The sequence below is a fragment of the Callionymus lyra genome, chromosome 18 (assembly GCF_982586985.1).
Source record: "Callionymus lyra chromosome 18, fCalLyr1.hap1.1, whole genome shotgun sequence".
Classification (NCBI taxonomy): Eukaryota; Metazoa; Chordata; class Actinopteri; order Syngnathiformes; family Callionymidae; genus Callionymus; species Callionymus lyra.
Window position 1 is genome coordinate 11,639,022 of NC_141835.1, and position 26,589 is coordinate 11,665,610.

The 26,589-nt window shown below is 36.1% G+C and overlaps 1 protein-coding gene across 5 annotated transcripts in view; it reads left to right on the forward strand.

Annotated features, from left to right (window-relative positions):
- The window catches only part of slc4a11 (solute carrier family 4 member 11), a 97,652-nt gene that overhangs the window by 27,475 nt on the left and 43,588 nt on the right, over positions 1-26,589 (forward strand). For all 5 annotated transcript variants that reach the window (XM_087780117.1, XM_087780116.1, XM_087780119.1 and 2 more), the window contains 3 exons: positions 13,287-13,337; positions 16,521-16,637; positions 25,219-25,262. In XM_087780117.1, coding sequence (XP_087636243.1) covers positions 13,287-13,337; positions 16,521-16,637; positions 25,219-25,262 — 212 coding nt within the window. The remainder of the gene's footprint in view (positions 1-13,286; positions 13,338-16,520; positions 16,638-25,218; positions 25,263-26,589) is intronic.

Genomic DNA, 26,589 nt, shown 5'->3' on the forward strand with positions numbered 1-26,589 from the left:
CCATCATGTGACATTGAGAAGTGCGACAACAACAAAAAAAAACTCAAAATGCTGGCAACACGTGACGATGACATGTTGTGCAGACTTTGCAAACCGTCAACTTCTCTTCTCTCACACAAACACTTTAAAATTAAAAGCCAAGTCAGCAGGTTCCGCCGCCACTAAATAGGATGTAAGGGGCGAAGTATTGTTTCACTTCCTGTATGTCAGAAGAAAATTCACACCGTTGAACAGATGATCGTCTTGAGTCATACCTGCTTTATTTGTTGAGAAAAATACTCCAAACAATACATAATACTTGCTCGTGTTTGTACACAAACACGCTCATGTCACACGCTAAACTAGGGGTTAAGGCATACAATAGGTCATGTGACCCGACAAATCCGGTCAAAACATCCTGCTTTCTGTTTCGACCCGTCATCGCTTTTTCTGTTGATCTTTTGTACAAATACACAACTTATGAATATAATTCCATCATAATTAAATACACTGTTTATTCATCGGTTGTTTGTTCATAAGAAAACCAACACTGGCCTCATTTATTTCTATTATATTTGACATTTAATTCTACTTTAATGAATTTATTACATTTTAACTGTTGATTAAATCAACTTATTCTAGTCCAGACCCTTCGCCCCCCCGTCCTACAATATGGCGTTCGGACATTTTGTCTCGTTTCGGTGAGTCACATGTCGATTCTAATCGAAATATTCTTCTTTTGGGAGAAAGAAATGGAGCGCAGCGAGATGTTCTTCTGACAGAAGCTCTCCAGGGCTGAACACGGTAGTGAGCCCCGGCCCTGGTCGTAATTGAGCCCCGGAAAAAAAAAAAACGTGGAAGCAATTAGCAGGAATACCCCGACACCGGGAGTTTTCCCTCCTTCGTCCTCGGCGAAGATGCAGGCGGCTGATTTATTGGTCTATTCTGTGTGACTCGTGCCTGTGATGCGTTCACTTAGTTCAGACGCAGACAAACTGCCCGTGGATCAGCTCCTGAGGCTCATCTCATCCTGGTGCCACTGAAGACGGAAATTAATAGACGGAAAAAAAATCCAAGGAGAGCATGTATCAAAGAGATAAGAGTCAAGCATTTAAAAAAAAAAAAAAGTGAATTCAAGATTTATATTTGAAAAACTTAATGGTATCATTCAAATACTTTTTTTTTAAATATTTTTAATTGCAATTATTGAGAAACTGATCGGCAATTGATAATGAATTATTAAGGAAGTAACATCTGATTAGTATCAACCGACAAGATACGTATCATTACACAGTTTTAACAGTACAATATATCGTGATACTGTAGTAACAAAGATATATTTGTAGTATTGTCGAGTACTTGACTCTGGTGTTGCAGAATTTACAGACCACATGACTCTTGACGAAGTCGTAACTGCTTTCATTTGTTGTCAAACCAAAATATGTCCAAACATCAGCTTTAAAAGCTGCTGGACTCACTGTATCCTCTCGTCCTCAGTCATTGCCAGAATCATAATTGAACAACTGCTACCATGTAGCAAAATATGTCGAAACATCAGCTTGAAAAAGAGTGACCGTATCCTCTTATCCTCAGTCATCGCCGGATTTTATTGTTACTTTAGCAAAATGTGTCCAAACATCAGCTTTAAAAACTGCTGGAGTCAACTGTATCCTCTCGTCCTTAGCCAACGCCAGGATCTTAATTTAGCGACTGCTTCCATGTAGTAAAATATGTCGAAACATCGGCTTTAAAAGCTGCTGGAGTCAACTGTATCCTCTTGTCCTCAGTCATGGCGGCAATCTAGCTGGATTTAATTAGACATTATTATTATGAAGTTTAAATGCACCACAAAAATGAACAAATGCCCAGCACATGTATATGTTAATTACAAATAAAAGAAAAATATTTTCAAAACACTTAAACAAATATGTTCAATTAAAAAATAAAAAACTTTTCGAAAGCAAAATAATAATGTTTAAAATCTACATGTGTATATATACATGACAGTACTGTATTGATAATAATAATCAAATCAAACTTATTTCATATGCATCCTCTCGTCCTCAGTCATGGCCATGGCTGCAGAGTATCTAATACCTGCTACCATCTAGTGGTTGGATGTTTAGTTGCAAAGAAAACAAGAACAAACGCTGTGAATATTTGAAAGTAAATAATAAAAGCTGAGTTATTTGATTCAACACAAACTTATATGACATAAAAAAAACTATGATAAAATGTGATTTGAAAGCTGTTACAGTTCTGAATATCAGTACAGTATCGTGTATAGATATTTTGTCACACCCCTTCATCAAGTGATATCTATCGTGTTAAATGGCTCATAGTTTACGACCCTAAACATTAAGTAACACATGCTTGTACATAGTGAGGCTGCTATGCATTACCAACAATCACTTTAAGTGTCTTAAGATCCGCAGATGGGAATCGAACCGGTGACCTTCCCTAGCCACGGAAAAAAAAAAAAGGGGTGACCACCACTCCACCATGTCGAGGGCCTATATCATTATCGTCCAAAGCAATTTGAGGGCGATTAAGTCCAGGAATTCAAAGCCTTCATTGCTTACCAATAACCTGCTGGTAGGTTCTGTCCTTGTGTGCAGCTGAGCTCTGTGCAAAACACACACACACACACATCAACACACACACACACACACACACACGCCATCAGGCAACAAGTATGCCCGGGTCCAGCTGTGTGCCAGACAGTTTTGACGGAGCCAAATTAGAGGTCAGAGCCAACCAACGTCATCAGCATCAGGTGTCGGGTTGATCACTTATAAAGCACATACCGAGAGACTTTTGTTTTCGGGGGGGGTCTTGATTAGTGAAGCGCTTGATAGCATCTGAAACAAGTTAGTATTTTAAATCTTTAGTCTTTTAGATCAACTGTTTTGATGCTGGAATTGTTTGTCCTAATTTAGCAAAGTCGATGATGAGGTGAATTGTTGTGTGTCCCTGATACTGTGGTCACGATACTAGCATTTGATACTTTGTACAGATACTAAGGAAAATGGTTGGGAAAAAGGATTTAAAATGAATATTTTTATCTAACAGAACAGAACTACACCTGAAATATTTAGAATAATTAAAAAAAAAAGTTGATTAAATAAATAAACATGATTAAAGAATATGTTGAGGTTATATGTTGTGCACATTTGAAATATTTATTAGTATTTATTAGTATTATTCCTTGGCTTAATGGTGGTATCGATATTTTTGAGTTTCGTATCTGGATAAATTGTTTTAGTAATCAATACTTCTGACCAACCCTAGTCCCTTCCTTGTACCTATTTAACACAATTATATAGCAGCACATGACAAATATTTATACTACGATATATATATCTTTATTGTATATTATTTCTGTTAAACAACAATAAATTACATTTTTTTAACCCGACGCATCATTTAGCCGACGATGCACTTTTTTTGTTACACAAAAATGAATGAAAACTTTTCAGGCTCTTGAAAAAACGTTAATAAAACTTAAAAGTTCAACATGTTTTTAACTTTTTCTTCGAAACAATGTGCATTTCTCAGCCTCAACTCACGATATTTAAAACAGATTCTCTAGAATCCTAGAATCTTTTCTAGCATAAACCAAATTCATCGAGCAACTAGCACTTTGGATGTATTAGATGGATGGATGGATGGATGGATAGATGGATAGATGGATAGATAGATGGATAGATAGATAGATAGATAGATAGATAGATAGATGAATAGAAATTGTCTGTCCTAATTTTGCAAAGTCAACGCAGAGAGTATAAAGATGCAAACATGCTTTAAAATTTGATGGTTACTTCGGGTTTTTATTTACCTGCTTCCTAGGAAAATGCCGACTTACATTTCGTACACGAGTGGGAACTCGTTTTCGAACATATCTTCGGCGGCTCCGAGTGACGGTTAACATCGTCGTGCGTAAAACGTGATTAGACGCAAGATACGACTTGTCCTGGACGGGCGGAGATTGATTATCGGCACGACCTTGTGAAGTTTGAGGAGGAAGATAAATCACATTCGCAGGTAAAGCCTCATCTCTGGCGGAGGTAAAATGGATGTGAGACTAAACTTCTTTGGACGTTTTTGGTTCCTATAATTATCGTTGCTGTTTTTTTTTTTACCTAAAAGTTATTTACATATTGAGTTGTCCTTGTGTTGAACCGGAAAAATCTACACTAAGGACAATGAATCGTATAAAGTAGTTGCTTTAAAAAGTGGGGGCCACCAGGGGGCGCTAGTAGGAAAAGGGAAAAATGTAATTTAATATAATATAACATAAAATAAAACATTTTAAACAGTTTGCTTTGTGCACATCTGCCTTCATAAGTTTTCCGATTGCACCTGAACACACCACCTGTAAGACGTTTTTATTTGTTCAGGCTTTTCCTTGAATTTCTGGAACTCCTGTTGTGTTATCAGTTTTATCTTGATCTTTAAAGTATATACTTTATTGAATATTGTTTTGATTGTTTAAGCGCTTTGTGACCCTGGGCTGGAAAAGCGCTATATAAATAAAAATTACTTACTTAGTAGCTTGTAGCTGGCACCAAGTAGACATGTTTCTGTCAGGGTAATATATATTTTTTCGCCTCATCATACCACATTATTTTAGCTAAGAAAAACCTCGAACAGTTGACGAGAATTTGATTTTACCAGCTTCCGAAGAATTGTTTAGCGAAAACTAAAACAAGTCCATATTTTAAGATTGCTTTTAGCAGAAGATCCTAGTCTATCAGCCTACGTCTTGAGCACTGACACTTGCAATGTATTTCTCCAAGGGGACACAGTATGGAGGTATTTGGATGTTTTTTAAGTGTCTTTTTGGATGAAGATGAAGATGTGAGTTCTTCTACTAGAGCAGGACAGAATTCTTGCTGCAATGTTCTGTATCAACTGCAGGCGACACTGTGTTGTCTTGACCTTTTAAGAATTTATTTTAATGGGTATGTTTTTGGATTGTTTAAGCGCTTTGTGTTCCTGGTCTTGAAAACGATCTATAAATACTAATTACTTACTTACTAATAAGCACCAGTCGCTATATTATCATGGACATACATTTGTGCCTATAACTATAAAACAACAGATTACTCTGAAAATATTCCTAACCCTTAGTCGACATAAGGTTGAGTAGAAATTTGAATTTTGGGTGAACTATCTCTTTTACTTTATGTGTGTTTTGTGCTTGTTTTGTAATTACCTTGATTTCTTGGATTGCACTTTTAGTCGGAATTAGTGGTCCTGTGGTTTTAGTGGCACGAGGATGGCACCCCTGCTTCTCATTATCTGTGACCTTATCCGGCCTGGGATTTAAGGGGTTCACAGCTCAGTCACCTTCCAGACACTCGGGGGGCTAGAACTACTGCTCCGACAGAAGCCGCCTCGAGAAAGACGTTCGTCTTTTTTTTATTTCTCGAGCGAACAACACCAGTCGAGCGTCTGAATGATGGTTCAAACCCATCGGGGGGTGTTTCGTGCCAGATCCAGAGCCGACTGAACACGGATCCAGATCCTTCTTGACGGTCGCCCAGGTGGAAGTTCTCCGTAAACCCCTGGCACCGCTCGGGAAATGCCAAACCAAAACATGCCGTAAATTTCCATTTACGACGTGTGTTTAATTGGGTTGAAGTTTCCAAAAATTCCTCAACGATTAAAAAAAACCAGGACAAATAAAGGCCAAATGTGGGCCTGCTGTTTTAAATGTGTATTTGAGCAGACGAAACCACCCTGGAGCACAGCAGTGGAAGGAATTCCCTCTCCTCGCCTTGGCCTTCTCGACGGCTACCTCTGCGAAGTCGATGGGTGCCAAGACTCCTCGTGGGCGCAATTAGGCGAAGAAGACCAGTTCCTCCTCCATGCTGGCCCTGTTCGCTTCCATTTTTTCTTTCTCTCAACACAGCAGGGAACCTTTTAATCTCTTGCTCTTTCCCCTTTATCCTCTTAGCCCCTATAAATTCCAGGGTTCTTTTTAGGGGTTCTGGTATCTTGTTTGGCTTGTACCTGCTCCTCGCAGCGCTCTGGTGGTTTCAGAGAAAATGTTGGCAGATCTTTAAGCGTTTTTTGGGGTTTTTTTTACGAGTTGACTTTCACTCGACTAAAGCCTTTAAATACTCTTGTTACTTTAATGATGAAAAGGAAATCCACAGTTGATTTCCAATTCGCAGAGCGGCTTGTTTTCACTTGATGAGGTGAATTGTTGTGTGTTCCTGCTTATGTTGTCACGATACTAACATTTGATACTTTGTACGGATACTAAGGAAAATATTGTGGTATTTAAAAGGATTTAAAATGAATATATTTATGGAAAAATGAAAATGCAACAACAGAACTACATCTGAAATATTTAGAATTAAAAAATAAGAAGTTAATAATTAAATAAAAATGATTAGAACAATATGTTGAGGTCATATTTTAAATATTTATTAGTATTTATTAGTATATGTATTATTCCTTGGCTTAATGGTGGTATCGATATTTTTGAGTTTCGTATCTGGATACCACTTTTCAGTAATCAATACTTCTGACCAACCCTAGTCTTTTCCTTCTACCTATTTTACACTATTATATAGCACATGACAAATATTTATACTACAATATATATATCTTTATTGTATATTATTTCTGTTAAACAACAATAATTCACATTTGAAAACCCGACGCATCATTTAGCCGACAACGCACTTTTACTTTATACTTAAATGTATGCAACATGTTTTTCACTTTTTCTTCGAAACTATGTGCATTTCTCAGCATTACTCAACGGATATTTAAAGCAGATTCTCAGAATTGTAGAGTCTTTTCCACCGGATGCCAAGTTGTTGCAGCTAGCACTTTGGTTGTATTAGATAGATGGATGGATATATGGATGGATATATGGATGGATGGATAGATTATTTTTGTTTTTCGGAAATGGTCTGTTGGTCCACTTTTTTAACGTGAAACCCAATAAAAAGCAGGTCTGTTCTCTCTCATTTGCTGTTATATAATCTGCAGTAGAAATGTGGTTTGACCTAAGACCTTTCTTTTTCGAGGGCTGTACATGTTAGAGAAAAAGTTCTAGTAGCTCCTATGGTCTTGAGAAAAATACTTTATTCGGGGCCTTAGGTAATAATACTCTGATTTGGCTTCACCAACATGGGATGAACTTCAGATAAATGGTTTTATTTACTAAAATCCTGGGAAAAGTTCATGCTCAGAATCTGTGAATAGTTTAAATTATCTTATTTTATTTTGTTTTACTTGATCAGTTGGTGATTTGATATATCAATATCAATATCAATATATATATATATATATATATATATATATATATATATATATGTCAAAGTACAGATAGGAATCCAGTAGGATCTGGAATCCTACTACTACAGATTGGAATTCCAATTTCTAGTAGTAGGATCTGGAATCCTCTACTAGTATGATACTATCTCCCATTTTAATGGGAGAAATTCACCCTAATCCTAACCCATATCAATATTAAGATCCCAGTTCAGTTGCAAGATTACAATCTGTACTGTGACATATATATGATGTTTATATATCTGCACTTTGACATGAAAACTATTGTACAATTTCTAAAAGACTTTTACCTTTTTTTTCTGTCTTTCTAGTCTTTTGGAAAATAATGCATTGAGACACCTTAACGCACACAGGAAGGAATAATGGAATATTATTTTCCCTTGAATCCCTTTATGTTCTCCTCTGCTCTGTTGGTTCTGACAAGGTCCGCGGTGTGTTCGTCACAGTGTCAATAATAATCTGCTCTCACTGCGATTGTTTAGCGACTTGCTGCCAAGCATCAGTAGAAATCACATTACAGCCAGAAGTCCAGATGAATACTGAATATTTGATGAATGTTTTTCCCCCCTTGGTTTTTTTTTCTTCTCTATAATGACCGCTTGTTTTTCAGCTATTTTTTCCTGTAGACACTGAAATAATGACCTTCAATTCACACTTGTAAAGGGATGGTGTTTTTTTCTTGGCACCGTCACGTTCGTTAAACTGCAGTGAAATTAGATTTTCACCCTTCAAACAGCTGATGCTTCTTGCTGTGTCACAATAGTCAACAAAAAAAAACCCAGCGACGCCTGCTTCAAATGCAGATGTGTTGTGTTAAAAATGATGGAGTTTGCCTGGAAAGAAGAACCAGGCTTTTTTTACACTCTGACGCAACATCCAGAGAACAGACCCCCCCCCCCCCCGGATGTGATTCTGACTCGTAGATCCCAAATGATTGACACGTCTTTCCACATATGTATGTGTTGAGCAACGATGAAAGCGTTGACTTTAAGTAAGACATATGCAAACACCCACACACACACTAAAACACACACATACCCACACACACGGCTGAAGTGTCTTATCTGTGAGTCAAACGTATCCCGACTTCCTCTGAGCGAGTTGCTCGGCTTCTCTATTTCTGCAGAATGTTGCTACAGATTAGCGCGACTCGGGAATTCTTCGGCATAAAGCCCTGAAGTCAATTATTAATTTTCACATCATTTAACAAATACCAATCAGGTCTGCAAAAGTAAGAAAGTGGTTATATCATAAATCTAGAAATTTCCTGTTGTGCAATATAAGGTTTTTTTTTTTTTTTTTGCACCGCTGTGTCCGCGCATAATGAAGTGGTTCATTATTTTTTTTTACGTGAATTAAATTAAAACTGAGGATTAAATTACAATCTACTGATGACACATTAATTATTTTACATTTTAGCAACTGGTTTTGCAAGTTCTGTGTTAACGTGTCAGAATTAGTGCAAAGATTTGAATCCATTTAAATTTTATTGTATCTAAATGTATGTATTTAAATATTGTATCTTAACCGTGTCTGACACTTATATTCTTATTTAATTTACTGTTTTTTATGGTCCTATAATCAACATGATATTGACATTTTTAGCAATTTGCTCTCATAATTTAATATTGAAACTTCCTTTTACTATAAGCAGAAAGTGGCTGCATTAGACCAGTTAACATATAATTATGTTGTTTATTTTGTCTGCAATAGCATAAATCCTTCTAATTCTAATTAAGGATTTATCTGTTGCTTTTTTTAAACCAATTAAAACTGAAATGTTTGTGTTTAGTTCAAGTTACTGCTGCCAAAAACTCCCCTGTCTTAGTATTTTGTCCGACTGGAATGTTTATTTAGATTTATTCAGACACACAAATTTACAAACAATTATTTTTTCTCGTGAATGATTGAAATGTTTTGCTATATTTTAAATCCACAATCCTGGACAGAAGCCAAATGTAACTCCGGCGCAGAACCTCTTTCTTAAGTCGTTTCTCCACATTGAAAATACTGATCACTAATGACTACCGGTAAGATGAGTTTCGGTACACTTTTCTTTAAGGTTTAAATATAAGGTCAATGTCCTCCTGTTTCCCCTTTTGAGCAAGTTTTCGGCAACAACCAAACTTTGCTATTTAATTTAATTAGCAATTTCGTAACATCCAAATATAAATATATAAATAAATAACCTTTAGAATAACATTTTATTTTAATTCAAAGTTATTTTATGGTTTATATTTCAATAGTGTGTGTATAAAGGACGATCATTCGATGTTTTATTTGACAATTAAAACCCAGATATTGACAGCGTTTATTCATTTGTGTGCTGCAATTAAACCTCCGGCCCCTAGTTTGCAACTTTGTCATTTCTTGATGGAAAAAAAAGGGGCAAAATGGCAGCAATGAGTGAAAAAAGAAAGGATACACATGAGTCCAGCAGCTTTTAAAGCTGATGTTTGGACTCATTTTGGCTTTGAAACAAAGTTTAAAGTTTAAATATTAAACACTGACAGATACTGGCAGATATTACATGTTGCTCCAGTTTGTTTAATGCACTTCATTATTAATATAAGTTAATGTTTTTGTTCATATTTTGAGAAGCACTTTCCTACAAACACTTCCATATTTGATTAGAGGAAGTATTTGCTCATTTATTTGCTATAAAAGCTGGAAAAAGTATTGTTTCTTTAAAATAAACTACATATTGTTTTTCAGTATTTCAATATATCGTAATATATCGTATCGTCACACGTGTATTGTGATATATATCGTATCACCAGATTGTTTTGGCCTATAGAGCACACTATATTATAAGCCAACAAATATATATACAATTGTAAATATACAATAAGCCAAAATGGGAGAAATTAATGTAGAATGAAGAACAGTAACATGGCAGTAACACGGCAAGATAAAAAATAGATAAATTATAAAATTAGACCACAAGAACATTTGTCAATTTTTGGCACATTCTTTTTTTTTTTTATAACTTCTGAAAGCTTTTGTCATAATTTGAATAATTTATTCCAAGCTTAGTGTATGTGCAGCATCTCTTTTTCCCTTAAAGTGACTCAAATTTGACTAAAAAAATCTACCGTTTGCACCGGAAGCGCCCGAGATATTGACCTTCTTCTATAACTCTAAAAATGATTGATTTACAAATATTCCCAACCCTTAGTCATATGAATGAGGGAGAGTAAAAAAAAGTATTTTTGAGTGAACTATCGCTTGAATCGACAGTTTGATGGATTGCCTTTAAATTCTAATTTTCACGTCTTCATGGGTTATGTTCAGTGTGTCATGCGGGAAATCGACTAAAAAAGGAGTCCCAGTCCTGGGAAGTACTGGGAAAAGTAGTCCCAGTACTTTTGACGCTCCTACTCTTATCCTAATAATTACAAATAATTACATGAAACATTCGGTTCCGCCGCGGCGTTAATAATTCATCCTGGGAAATCCCCCTCGGAGTCCTCCATGTTATTTAAGGTTAGCCATGTTAACGTAGTGGATGGATCTTGTAAATCACGAGTCCAACCGTGAGCCCCCCACCTCGTGCCGGTCCTCCCCCCACAGCTGGAGCCCGAGACGTTTGAGTAACCTTCAAAGCTCCACATCCGTCTGGTCTTTGTCCACCATTTGCATTCTGCACGCGTCCAGCAGGCCTGGTGACAGACCCTGAAATGTCATACTCTGGGATCTGTGTTTGTAGTGGAACTCTTATCCAGATGAAGTATAATTCCTTACCAGATATCTGCCGTTAGAAGCAAATATCCAGTTTTTTTCTTTCTGGTTCTTCAAGTGTCATGGTCCGAACTTATCCCCTAAAACTTACCCTAAAGTTAGAGATAGATTTTTTACAAAAATGTTACTTAAAATGCGACAGTAATATCTTAAATATTTAAGGTGTATCTTGATGATACAACAAAAGACATCCAACAATAAAACGGTTCAATGTGAAGGAAACAAACATTATTTTATGGATTACTCTTTTCAGTTCTATTCAACTGTTGCGCCCCTGCCTGCACTCTCCTCTTCGCCTCTTTCTCCATTACTTTGTATGGTTGATCAGAGATACTTAAACTAAATACTTTTCTTCTACTCCAACTCGTTCTTTTCTTCTTTACAAATCATTGTATCATCAGCAAACATGTTTATTTAAGCAAAAAAGATGCTGAGTATAACATTATTTATTTATTATTTTGTTAAGAGATACTTAAACTAAATACTTTTCTTCTACCCAAACTCATATTTTCTTCTCTACAAATCACAGTATCATCAGCAAACGTGTTCATTTAGCACAAAAGATGATGAGTACAACGTTATTTATTAATACTTTTGATCAGAGATACTTAAACTAAATACTTTTCTTCTACTCCAACTCGTTCTTTTCTTCTCTACAAATCATTGTATCATCAGCAAACATGTTTATTTAAGCACAAAAGATGCTGAGTATAACATTATTTATTTATTATTTTGTTAAGAGATACTTAAACTAAATACTTTTCTTCTACCCAAACTCATATTTTCTTCTCTACAAATCACAGTATCATCAGCAAACGTGTTCATTTAGCACAAAAGATGATGAGTACAACGTTATTTATTAATACTTTTGATCAGAGATACTTAAACTAAATACTTTTCTTCTACTCCAACTCGTTCTTTTCTTCTTTACAAATCATTGTATCATCTGCCAACATGTTTATTTAAGCACAAAATATGCAGAGTATGACACTATTTATTAATACTTTTGATCAGAGATACTTAAACTAAATACTTTTCTTCTACTCCAACTCGTTCTTTTCTTCTCTACAAATCATTGTATCATCAGCAAACATGTTTATTTAAGCACAAAAGATGCTGAGTATGACGTTATTTATTAATACTTTTGATCAGAGATACTTAAACTAAATACTTTTCTTCTACTCCAACTTGTTCTTTTCTTCTCTACAAATCATTGTATCATCAGCAAACATGTTTATTTAAGCACAAAAGATGCTGAGTATGACGTTATTTATTAATACTTTTGATCAGAGATACTTAAACTAAATACTTTTCTTCTACTCCAACTCGTTCTTTTCTTCTTTACAAGTAATTGTATCATCTGCCAACATGTTTATTTAAGCACAAAATATGCAGAGTATGACATTATTTATTAATACTTTTGATCAGAGATACTTAAACTAAATACTTTTCTTCTACTCCAACTCGTTCTTTTCTTCTCTACAAATCATTGTATCATCAGCAAACATTTTTATTTAAGCACAAAAGATGCTGAGTATAACATTATTTATTTATTATTTTGATCAGAGATACTTAAACTAAATACTTTTCTTCTACTCCAACTCGTTCTTTTCTTCTCTACAAATCATTGTATCATCAGCAAACATGTTTATTTAAGCACAAAAGATGCTGAGTATAACATTATTTATTTATTATTTTGATCAGAGATACTTAAACTAAATACTTTTCTTCTACTCCAACTCGTTTTTTCTTCTTTACAAATAATTGTATCATCTGCCAACATGTTTATTTGAGCACAAAAGATGCTGAGTATGACGTTATTTATTAATACTTTTGATCAGAGATATTTAAACTAAATACTCTTCTACTCTAACTCCTGTTTTCTTCTCTACAAATCACAGTATCATCAGCAAACAAGATTATTTAGCAAAGAAGATGCTGAGTATGACGTTATTTATAATACTTTTGGCATAATGACAATTGGTCTGAGAAGACACAGTGGAGTAAAACAGTATAAACAAAGTAAGGATAATGTTTTTGCTATTCAGGACTAAGATGGGATTCTTTTTACTTGACCTTAAATTAAAAAAATCTCCTTTAGTCCATGTTCTGTCCCCAGAAGTGGAACAATACTACTGAGTCATGCTCTCTGATGCTCACCAACTGCTTCCCTCTGGTGTTGTGACTGTTTTCTGCTTCATGATTTGTCTCATATATATATTAATATATATTTTTTCTGTCTTTCACAGAGACCCCGTCCTCAGGGATGTCCAAGAATGGATACTTGTTTCAAGAAATGGGTGAGTCCGAGCCACGGTTTTTTGAGCGTGAATAACCATAAAGATGGTAGTTTGGAAACCAGATCCAGTGGAATGATGATGTTTGCACGATCGTTACCTTCAAACCAAGATGCGTCCAATTAGTTTGTGTTGCACAAGCAGTGAGTCTATAGGAAGCATCTGATCTTCTTCTCCTCCTCAATTATTCTTCTTCCTGCCAGATGGCAATTTTTTTATGCAACTGATTATTATTCACTTCTTTGTAAAGAAACCCTTTTTTTTACTCCCAATAGGAATTCAGTGAACGTTGTTGACGGTGTTTATAAAAAAAAAGTACACAACACAGCGAGTCGGCGTATAAAACAATCGGTTAATTTAACTTATTATGTAATCTGTGCAACTGAAATGACAATCATTGTGGCTGGAAAAAAAAAAAAGTAGACAGATTGTGAATCCAATCGTGAAATGAGTTTCCACAGTATAGTGGTTTCTTTAAAAAAAAAAAAAAAGATATTAAAAAACATTAGGGCAGGAATGAGAAGCATAAATTAAAGGTTGGTCTCTTTAGCCATCATCGAGATTCCCAGGATATATGTAACAAATTCGACTTATCATATTTTTAGAACTATATATTCCTGCCTGAATATATTAAAATACAACAAAACTTGAATTTACTGGACTACTTGACAATGTGATGTACTGCAAAACTAATATAAATGCTGTAAAACTACTCCTAAATTCGTGAAAAATGAGTCGTTGACGTGATGAATATATGAACTAAACCTGTATTGTAATCGAGTATGCATTTCAACAAGAAAGAATATCATACATCGACAAGAGGCACGTTACAGACGAGCAGTATGAAGCTATTTGGATGTTTTTAAGTGTCTTTTTCGACGAAAATGAAGACCTCGACTACGTTAAAGTTGACTCATGTTTTTGGCTCTAACTCTCAAAAGAAACAGAGTACTCTGAAAATAATCCCAACCATTTGTCGACATGAGGGTGAATAGAAAATTGGCGAAATACTTTTTTTTTGGGTGAACTATCCCTTTAAAAGCCCTAATACAAAGTATTTATAATGTTAATTTGGCTCCCTCTAGTGTCTGGGTAATTGTAATGTTCTGCGTGTATATTTGTTAATTCAATTAAAAAAAGGCTGTATCAGTTTAATCTTTAAAAAAAAAGAAGTCTATAAGTACTTTAAGTAAAAACGCGTACAGAAAATCTGAAATTTAAAAAAGCAACGTAGAAATGTTTATTGGTCATTCTGGGATGTTGGAGCAACAACAGAATGCTATGAAAGTCACCACCAGGAGTGGTTTGAAATAAATCACAGTAATAAAATAACATTTAAATGGTAAATATACAGTTTAAATATTTCAGTTAATTGAGCTATAAGGGCGGCAGCACCGGTGGAGCAGACGAGGGGCACGTATACTAGATGTGAATGTTGCATGGAGGGAATTGCTAGTTAATATTTGGAAACATACTTGTTACTGCTGCAGGAGGGAATTTAAGAGGCTGCTGTGTCACAGAGAATGATTCACACGATCCAGGCTCCAGGCTGGGTTGTGTGATGTGCTCTCGCTTACAACATCATGAAGACACGAGCGAGCGAGAGCCAGAGACGCCAAACAACCTCCATTTGTAACCTGTTCCTGGCACTTGTTTGTTTCCTTCGTGGGCTTCAGTGGTTTTCAATATGGATTTAGAAACACACATGTATATGTATGTATGTATGTATATATGTATACATATGTAAAGATATGAGTAAATATTCAGTATTTTTCATTATTGATTTAGAAATGATATATACACGCACATGTATATGTATGTATATATGTATATATATGTAAATATATGAGTAAATATTCAGTATTTTTGATTATTGATTTAGAAATGATAAATACACGCACACATGTATATGTATGTATGTATATGAGAACATTTTCAGTATTTTTCAATATTGATGTCAAAATTATTTATACACACGCATGTATTTATGAATTTATGTATGTATGTATGTATGTTTATATATATGTAAATGTATGAGTAAATATTCAATATTTTTCAATATTGATGTAGATATTATGTATACACACACGTATATGTATGTATGCATATATATGCAAATATATGAGTACATATTATTTTTTTTTAATTATTGATGTAGAAATTATTTATACACACACAAACATGTATATGTATGTATATATATATGTAAATATATGAGTAAATATTCAGTACTTTTCAATATTGATGTAGAAATTATATATACACACATATACGTGTGTATGTATATATATATATATGTAAATATGAGTAAATACTCGATATTTTCTATATTCATATAGAAAATATATATATCTACACAAACATGTATATGTATTTATGTATTTATATGTAAATATATGAGTAAGTACTCAATATTTTTTTATATTCATATAGAAATTATATAAACACAGACATGTATATGTGTTCATGTGTATATGTAAATATATGAATAAATACCCAATATCTTTCAATATTGATATATAGATTATATATAAACACACACATGTCTACTATGTATGTATGTATGTATGTATGTATGTATATGTAAATGTATGAATAAATACCCAATATTTTCGATATTGATATAGAAATGTATAAGTATGTATATATGTATATAATATGTATGTTTTGTATAAATACTGTATATGTACATATATATCTTGAAATATACAGCATTCAATTGCTATATATACCATAGGTTAAGTGCACATATTTATTCAAAACAATTGATTTATATAAATTAATTCACATTATTCCAAATAAATAAATAATTTCTTAATTTTTTCAATATTTTTTAATTGCTAAGCAACACTATCGTTATATGGCCATATTAAATTATACTTGAATCTCATTAAATACACATTTTTTTGTAGCATATTTTTGATGTTTCAGCGTTAATGTGAAGTAAAACAATCCCAAGTATTCAGAATCAACATTATTTATATTTCATTTAAAAACTCTATTTTCAACAACCTGAGAAAGTTTGTTATTATAATTCATGTTCTGTTATAAATGTTGTTGGCGAATCAAGTAGTATTTATTTAATAATATATATATTTTTTTCTATATAAACCTGATTCGTCAGAGACTTGAGTTCAGTGCCCTTGGGGTCCCGGGTTGGTGACCCCCGTGTCATTGTGTCCCCAGAGCAGCGTATGGGCGAGCAGGAGGACGTCAGCGATGATCGAGAGGAGGGTCAAGACTCTCCCATCTCCTGCGGCGATGACATCCAGCTCTACGACGCCCAGATCACCCCCGGGTCAGGTCGGTGACGCCCAGAAAATCTTTCCTTACGCTGAGGGAAACACAAATATTGAAACTACATTTAGAGGAAACATCATAACTCGTATATAATCTCTATTTATTACGAAGAAATCAAGATTAAAATGAAGCTCAAGCCCGTGCGGCGCCGACACGGCCTCGGTTCCGTCCAAACATTCCAGATGGAAGTTGTAAAACTTGACAGCTCGTCCCGCTGCAGGTTGCGGATGACTTTGACCTCCCGTGCTTCAAAAACTTCACAGGTCAACAGGTTACCGTTGCCACGGCGACAGTCTCAGGTGCAAACACGACAGGGATTGCATAAAGAGGAGAGAAGGATGTCGTTTTCGTTGCCTTTTCCGATCTGACAGGTAAACCGTGTCGGTCTGGGGGGCCCATCGACCATACATAGTAACACCCCGAGCGTCTGACGAGAGGATGGCATTAATGCGAGCTGTCAGCACCGGCACACAACCCAGGAACCTCTGGTTTCAGACGGGCATGAGGCACTGATGTCACATGACATAGGTCATGATATGACGCCCGCCGCCCGAGACGGTCTGTGGTTCACTTCCCTGAATCGCATGAGTCAAATCAAACATCGACCAAACAAGTACTCATTTTGTTGTTTCTTATATACTCTCTAGGGCAGTCATTAGTGGTAAAGAGTTGCATAGAAAAAAATGTCCTTGACATGACCTTTCCAGTTTAAATGACCTTCCCAGAGTATAAACATTATTTTGTTTTAGGATTTATTGAAAATGGATGTTTGGCAGGAGTGTCTATTGGAAAGAACCTGTTGATACGATGCGTTTCACGATACAGGGTCAATGATACGATATACAGTGATACTGTAGTAACAAGTATATATGTGTAGTATAGTCAAGTACTTGACTCTGGTGTTGCAGAATTTACAGACCACATGACTCTTGACAAAGTTGTAACTGCTTTCATTGGTTTTCAAATGTGTCCAAACATCATCTTTAAAAGCAGCTGCAGTCCACTGTATCCTCTCGTCCTCAGTCATCGCCCGAATCTCCTTGAAACGGATGTTGCCATTTAGTAGCCTCAAGTTTAATTGCAACACATAAATAAACAAACGTTATGAATGTTTACATGTTAATTTTTCAACTAAAATATGTCCAAACATCAGCTTTTAAAGCAGCTGCAGTCCACTGTATCCTCTCGTTCTCAGTCATCATCCGAATCTCATTGTAACAGCTGTTGCAATCTAGTGGCCTGAAGTTTAATTGCGACAAAAAAATAAACAAATGTTGTCCATATTTGCATGTTAATTTTTCAACTAAAATATGTCCAAACATCGGCTTTAAAATCTGCTGGAGTCGACGGTATCCTCTCGTCCTCAGTCATCACCTGAATCTCATTGTAACGGCTGTTGCCATCTCTTGGCCTGAAGTTTAATTGCGACACAAAAATAAACAAAGGTATTTAATGTTTGCAATGTTAATTTTTCAACTAAAATATGTCCAAACATCAGCTGTTGGAGTCCACTGTAGCCCCTCGTCCTCAGTCATCACCAGGACCTCGCAGGATTTGAATGTTGCTTTGGCTGCAGAGGACTAAATTAATGGCAGTAGAGGTTTAATGCGACACAATAATTAACAAATGCAGTGAATATTTGCATGTTAAATGTATATTGAAAATAGAATTATTTGGTTTTAATCATACTTGATTGAACTTTAAACCATAAAAGAACAATGGTAAGAAATATATATATATATATATATGATTTGAAAGTAAAATAAAGAATCGAATGCTGTCGAATATATCAATATGGTATTGTGAAAAAAAGATTGTACATAAGGTGCAACACAAATATAAATTACTTACTTACTTGCAATTGAATGTTTATTAAGCTGACAACACGTTAAAACTCTTTATTTTATCTTATTTAATGTGTTACCATATATATATATATAGTTCAATAAAGTGTGATTAAAATAAAATAATATATATGGTTTTTGTTTACTATGAACTTATAAAGTATTCCGGCGTGTTAATTTCTGCGTCGCAAATTAAACATCCTGCCGCTAGATGGAAGCAGTCAATGCGTCAGAAAATTAAAGTCCTGCGAGATCTCGGTGATAACTGAGGACGAGAGGATACAGTGACTCCAGCAGCTGATGTTTGGACATATTTTGGTTTCAAAACAAATGATAAATATAAATAATTATGACGCGTTCATTTATTGGTTGCAATTTGACTTTCAGGCAATAGTCATTACATCCTCCACAGGAAAACTGGAATCCCGGCAGCAACTGAGGACGAGAGGATACAGTGACTCCAGCAGCTTTTAAAACGGATGTTTGGACATTTTTTCGGTTTGAAAACAAATGAAATAAGTTACGACTTCGTCAAGAGTCATGTGTCTGTAAATTCTGCAACACCAGAGTCAAGTACAATACTACCAAATATATACTTGTTACTACAGTATCACAATGTATCGTAATATATTGTGTCATTGTATCGCATCAACAGATTCTTCCTAAAACACATCCCGACTTGCAACACACAGCTTCTCATTGATCTGCCGCCAAATAACTTCAAAGTCAAAAGATGTTGTTATTCTTCTCTAGAAGAATATATTCTTCCTTCCTTGTCCTTGAATATATTCTCAATACTTACTCGTATTCTTTCAAACGCCATCGATTCACACCTTTTGTTTCTCCTGGAAACGACTCGAGCTGCTCTGTTGTCCATGTCTCACCCAGGCAGCTGCCGTGTGATGGATTCTGTGCCGTTATCAATATTCTCACCCGCAGGTGCTGAATCTCTGTCGTGCCCAACAGCGCCTGCATCTCAGTGTATTATTCAGCGCCGCCGTGACTAAATGTTGATTAGTATTTTTTTTTTTTCTTTTTTGTTTCGCCTCCAGGCTCGTTCCCCTCAAGTCTATTTGTCACAAACATTTGATCCACGCTCCCTTTTCGGTTGTTCGCACACCAGTTGCAGCTATTTAATTCTTGTCACAAATGACATGCTAGGCTATTATTCCAGCTTCCCACGCCGGGAATTTCCTGTTGCAGATCAGGAGCCTCCATAGATACTGTGCCAGGAAAGAACAGTGACCGCAAAAATTAAACATTTAAATTAAATCTTAAAAAAGGCATCCTAATGTTTTGATGAGTCAGCTTATTGAATATTGTTTTGATTGTTTAAGCGCTTTGTGACCCTGGTCTAAAAAAAGGGCTATACAAATAAAAATTACTTATTTTTAACTAAATGAGTTGCGTAATGGTTTCTAAGCCCAGGGGTCAAGGTGACCCGAAGACCACAAAATCAAATATTGACTTTATTGTATCCCTTGTTTTATTTCTGGGTCAAGGTCACCAGCATAAGGGATCCACAAACACATTCGGGTCACCTTGACCCGACACCTTGACTTTAAACAATTTCCCGAAGGAGACCTCCTGAGGGATCAATAAAGTTTTACCTTACCTTACCCTGGTATAACATGGAAGGGTTAAGAGGCTAAGATTTTAAGATAGACTAGAAAACTTCTCATAGTCACCTTTGGCGAAATTAGCCATCAACATTGCGGGGGCAGCGGTTCTTCAGAACAGAGGCGTAGACTTCCCTAAAGTAAGTAAGTAAGTAAGTAAGTAATATTTATTTATATAGCGCTTTTCGAGACCAGGGTCACAAAGCGCTTTAACAATCAAAACAATACTCAAAACAGTACATACTTCAAAGATCAAGACAACACCGAGAACAACACAGGAGTTCGAGAAATTCAAGGAAAAGCCTGAACAAATAGAAACGTCTTTTATATTTATTTATATATATATATATATTTATATTCTTTTTTAAAGTATTACTAACCCATGGTTTCTACTAGAACCGTAGGCGCCGCGTTACCGATGCGCTATGCTATCGCGGCTAATCACTGAGTTTCCCTACAAGACGGGCCTAGAAACGTGCAGGTCGTCTATTTTTGACGCTGACCACTTTGCGATGATTCGGGCAAGAAGGAAGTGACATCATAGACGTGGAGATTGTTTTGCCGGAAACAAGGGTACGTTAGCAAGTAGCGCTTAGCATCAATCGAAACATTTTCGACAGATACCGATACCTTCAGTTCGATACCGAATTCCTTAACCCTGCTTTTTTCGATACCAATTTTTTTAAGAAACATTACACAAAGTTTTCTGCAAAGCCTACAGAAAATAATGACAATTTCTAGTGCAAATGAATAAGTACAAACAAATGAACAAAACAATCAGATATTGGCAGTTTTTCCAAGCTATAAAATAATGTTTTTTAAGTTAGCGTCACAACTAAATTCTGTTAACTTACCATTGGATTCATGTCTTAAATTGCATTTAACATTAAGTACTTTTACCTGTTGATATCCAGACATGGCTTCAGGTGCTTCATCAAAATGACTGGTGTTGCCAGTCTTAGCTTTTTGAACGTTAGCATTTTAGCAGGCCTCGAAATCATAAAAAAAAAGATACTAGTGAACGTTATGTAGATGTATAAATCCTTTTATGGTAGGAAGTACAACGTGGCGGCCATCTTGTTAACTCAAAGTGTTAATGCCAGTGTCATCCTAGTACCTCTGCGTACACCACAAAAAACGAAGCTACTTTGAAGAATGTGGGTCTGGGCCCCCAAAGAACCGAAGCTCGATAAACGGTAATTCGGTCAAATAAACATGTCCACATTTATTATTCATTCATTTTATGCCGCTTATTCCTGTATGCGGGGTTGCGAGGGGGGGGTCTAACCCAGTTTCTTCAGGCGAGAGGCGGGGGACACCCTGGACAGGACGCCAGACAATAAAAAGACACACAACCAATAACAAACACACTTGTACCTACAGACAATTTCCCAAGTTCCCAATCTACCTCTGTATGTTTTTTTGGACTGTGGGAGGAAACCGGAGTGCCCGGAGTAAACCCACATTATTATTATCTTTTTTACCTTTTAACATAGTTGCAGTTGTTGTAGTGATCGAGTGGTGCCGGTTTTACACTAAATATTTACAGTTTCATTTCTTTTTAAACATTAAGCAATTTTGGCTCATAGACCAGTTCATAACACATGGACCGAAATCAAAGGTAACACAAAAACTGTTATGTATACAGTACCAGGTTTAAGATCAGCTGTATCTTTTTCACTTAATGACTGTGTTTCAAAACTACTACAAAGGGAAGTAACAACAAATATTGATTTGATTTAGATTTTTCTTTTTTTCACTCACTTTTCATTTTGTTAATAATACTTATTTATATTTTTGAAAGCATTCTTAGTTTACAGCATTTTTTCACACACCTGCCTAAAACTTTTGCACAATACTGTATATATGTTATTATATCTAATCCTGCCACGTTCTGATATAAAGCAGGGGTGGGCAATTACAATTCTTCAAGGGCCACATTCAATTCTGTGAATATTGTTAGGGGCCTCCAAGCAAAAAGAAAGACGAAAAAATCCCTAAAAAAAAAAAGGACCTTCATCATTAGGCCGTGACATTTATTAAGATAAATAAGCTGCAATTTTATTCTTGTATAGATGAGTTTTTTTTTCAAAAAATGTCTTCAATTAACTTAAAAATAAATGTTTTGAGGGAATAATATATACTCGAAAAATTGCACACAAAAAGGAGGAAAGTGTAATGTGAAAATGTAAATTAATAATAAATACAAAATACATTCTTTAATGCATTAGAACCATTTGTACATGATCGTACTCTGACATTACGAGGGCCTCATAAATAAAGTCAAAGGGCCGCACTATTCCGAGGTCTGATACAAAGCCTAAAATATACTCAGAAAATACTACAACTTTCAAAGTATCGCCAGACGACTGAATCGAAAGGAGACCAATCAAAAAATGGTTAAAGACACAATTAAGTTCGACATTAAATAAGATGATAAGATAACTGTACGAGCTTTAAACATGTAGCATAAAATACTCACTCGGACACCGACTACCCCCCAACACTCCCCCAACAATCCTCTCACGAGGGGAAAAAGCCAGACATAAACACTTTTGTGACTATTTTTTGATTAATAAAACTCATATTTCTCACCTCTGTCGGGCCAATTTATTTTCGCCAGTATCTCAGTTATTCATCCTCCCCCCAGTCACTCGAGTTGCCAGAGGAATATAAATGAGTTGGCGACTGATGAAAATATAGCCATTTAAAACACATTTATCGAACACGTATATAGAAGGGGTTAAAAAACGTAGCCGGTGTCACATTTTAAACACTTGCTACGGCTAATCCCCCGGACCTTTAATTCCTCCCCCCTGGATTAATTTGAGACGATGGGAATTGAGACGTACAGGAGGTGATGATTGTGGGCGAGGTAATCTTATACGAATATATGAATATCTCCTCACGGCTACAGTTCTTGACGGCAATTAGAGCGGCGGCCCCTCGCGGCCCCTCCCTCCGGATCAGCCTCGTGGTTCCGATGAACCCGATCCACCGCGACACGTGCCTGGCAGATAATATAGCTTCTCAATCCCCCTTATGTTTACAAACATACAAGTCTTCTTGACTCTTGTTGGATTATTGATATAATGATATATGGGAGGGTTTTTTTTTCCAAGGGTTCCCCTGGCTTTTATTTTTTTATTTTCTGTCGAGTCCTGATTGATTCCCAGACAAAGATGACACAGTGCATCATGCGGCGCCGAGGAAGGAAAGCCCATGGTAACCTAATAACGCCGGTAAACAAGCGAACGAGGCGTCGTGTAACGACAATAGAAAGGACGGCTTTATGAGGAGCCCGGCTGACAGATTACCCCTTTTTTTTTCGGAAGTCTTTCCGTGGTATTTCACAGAATGAAAAGGTTTCCCCCCTCACGTTTCCCGTCTTCTCGACAGTGGGAAAAGGCTTTCTTTCTTATCGGAGCGGCGCTCCCTTCTGGATTCCCAGGGACGTTTGAATTAAAGCCTTATCGCAGGAGAAACCTTACAATCCTCGTCCTGAGAGAGCATTTAAAAAACGTGTCTCTTGGTGTTTTCATTATGAGCAGAAGTGAGGATTTCTTCTTTTTTCTTTTATCCCAATAAAAAAGTTCTTTGGGAGTAAAAACAATTCCAAATGAGTCACATGAGACACATTTCAGGATTAGTGGGTTTTATGTTAAACGAATCATGTTTTAGCTTAGATACCAACGTGTACAAGGATATTGCCTTCATTAATCTGTAAAAGTTCTTTTCTTCCACCGTCGAGGCGTCTGAACACACGGACCAGGCTATTACTGTGTATTCCCTCAGCTAAGTGCTGTTGGCACTGGTTCATTTTTGGCCACATCATCACTTCTCTGCTCACTGGCCCAGACTTGAAGATGTATGTTTTCAGATGAAGCTTTATTTCCTCTGTGACATGTTACTTCAGTAGCCGTGTCAGAAACAGCAACATGTAACATTTAGACCGTGTTTAGCTTGTTTTATATATTCCGTAATGATGGGTTGGACTTCTTGCCTGAATGTTTGACAATAAACAAACACAATGCGAGCCTTTATCTTTATTTTGTAAACACTTGCTGTGTTTGGCAATGGCGCAAGGGAGCCTTTTTTTTCATAGAATATGAACTTACGTTTTTGTTTTCCAACTAATGTGAAACTCCATCCATCCATCCATCCATCCATCCATCCATCCATCCATCCATCCATCCATCCATCCATCCATCCATCCATCCATCCATCCATCCATCCATCCATCCATCCATCCATCCATCCATCCATCCATCCATCCATCCATCCATCCATCCATCCATCCATCCATCCATCAAATTCTCCCCCGTCTGAAATCTGGGCGAACGAGAGGTTACGAGAGCAGAGTCCGTAATGACGAAATAATGAGCTTCACTCCTCCTCCAGCCAGCTTTGTTTTTACAACAAGTCCCTTTGAGCTGGAGACTTCCGGGATTGGTGATGCCCAGGACCTTGATGCTTGACCAATCACAGCAGAGTGGGTGTGGTTATGATCAACAAGATTTAATCTACAGAAAGACAGTGTTTTCAGTGGGCGGGGCTTAAAATCTTTTCCTAATGTCAATATTTAAATTAAAAGAGTTTTGTGCAAACAGACACTGATGATTAAATAGAGTCCAGGATCTATATAAGTCACACTCAAACCAACACATTAGCTGCTCTTTAAGTTAAGTGTGAAATTTGAGTGTTTTTTTTTCCCATTAGGCCACTGAACTCTAGTGTAACATACTGTAAAAATCTATATACATCAATCACTTCTAATGAGTCATTCCAGAGAAATCCATTAGTTCCTGAAGTCAACAACTCACATGACCAGATCAAACTATTAGGTTAAGACGTCAGCAAACGCGGCTCACGCGGCTATCTAGTTAAATATAGCCATATAGCCGGTGAAATTGACTTAAAAACTAGTTGTAAGAGCTTTCAAAACTCAAGTGTGTTATTTATTAATCTGGATTAAATTAAGATTATCAAGGCATATGTATTAATGGTTGTTGGTACATTTATATATAAAAAGGCTAATATTGTTGTTACATTATGTTGTAAATGTTGTAAAAGTATTTTACAGGATTCAACATGAATTTAACCTGATTCTTCTGTTTTCAGAATCTGATGACTCGGGGTGTGTATTACTGAACACATCAAGAAAGGTAAGACCTAACTCTCTAATGGTCCATTTTTTCAATTTATATTTTTGGCAGGTTATAATTAACTTCAAAGTATTATTCCGACGTTTTTTTTTTTTGAAAGCAGGTCGTTTCGATGCAGAAACGTGTGTCTGGTGAAAACGTTTGTCAGCCACAGTACCTCACTTCATGCAGTTTTATTTTGGGCTCATTATTTCGTCGCCGTTTGAGGTTTTGATCTGTTTTATTTTTTGTTCCCTTCATTCAAAGGATGCGTTCACAACGACAATAGGGCCCCGACCTTTACAATTCTGTCAGCATAAGCACGGGATCTGTTTTAAATCCCAAGCTCTTTATAACGCACCTGACTTCTGCAGATATGGCAGCGGCACAGACTGGAAAAGCTGGATTTTTCAAAAATGTGTTTTTAATGACGTCTATTTTTCACTACTTTGTGTTCCGCTCTAGTGTAAAAGAAAAAAAAACAGTGGTTTACAAATAATCGTCTTTTCTTTAACATAGTCTGTTATAGTCAGTTTTAATGCACAAGTTATCTGGTTAAAGCGACAATATGTTAGTTTGAAAATACTGTTTCTGGCTCCCCCATGTGTCGGAAGAGCGTCACTGCGACTACTACTTTTTTTTATCGCAGGTGAAATGTTTTTTTCTATCTCGATAAATTAAGTTTATTGGTGTAGAATAAAAGGATTGAGGCTGAAAACACTGCATTGGTTTTTTAAGTTCTCAGATTAAAACAAATGGTTGTTTTATTATCATGACAAACCAAACATTGGTGCTTTTATTTCTGATACTGACTTGTAGCAATTGCCCAAGGATTGCTGAAGGCAATCGAAAACAATTTCCATTGAGATTGGTAGTCGTTCTGTTATGAAATTCTCTGTCAGTTTTCAGTATTTTTACGAGGACTCACAAAGATGACTGGAGAGCCTGGAGTTATTAAAGGGAACTTCAGTTATAGTCAGCACTCATACTTGAAAAAAGGGGATTTTTCCATCGTACAAAGTCCAACAATTTAACGTGGTATTTCACCCGAAATTCACCCTCATGATGACTAAGACTTGGGATTATTTTCAGAGTCATCCTCTTTAGAGTTATACCCAAAAATGTATGTTCATTTTAGTGTAGTGACTGGAGCTCAGTTCTCCCCCGTCTGAAATCTGGGCAAACGAGAGGTTACGAGAGCAGAGTCTATAATCACGAAATAATGAGCTTCACTCCTCCAGCTTTGTTTATACAAGGAGTCCCTTTGAGGTGGAGACTTCCGGGATTGATGATGCGCAGGGACGAACCTTGATGCTTGACCAATCACAGCAGAGCGGGTGGGGTTATG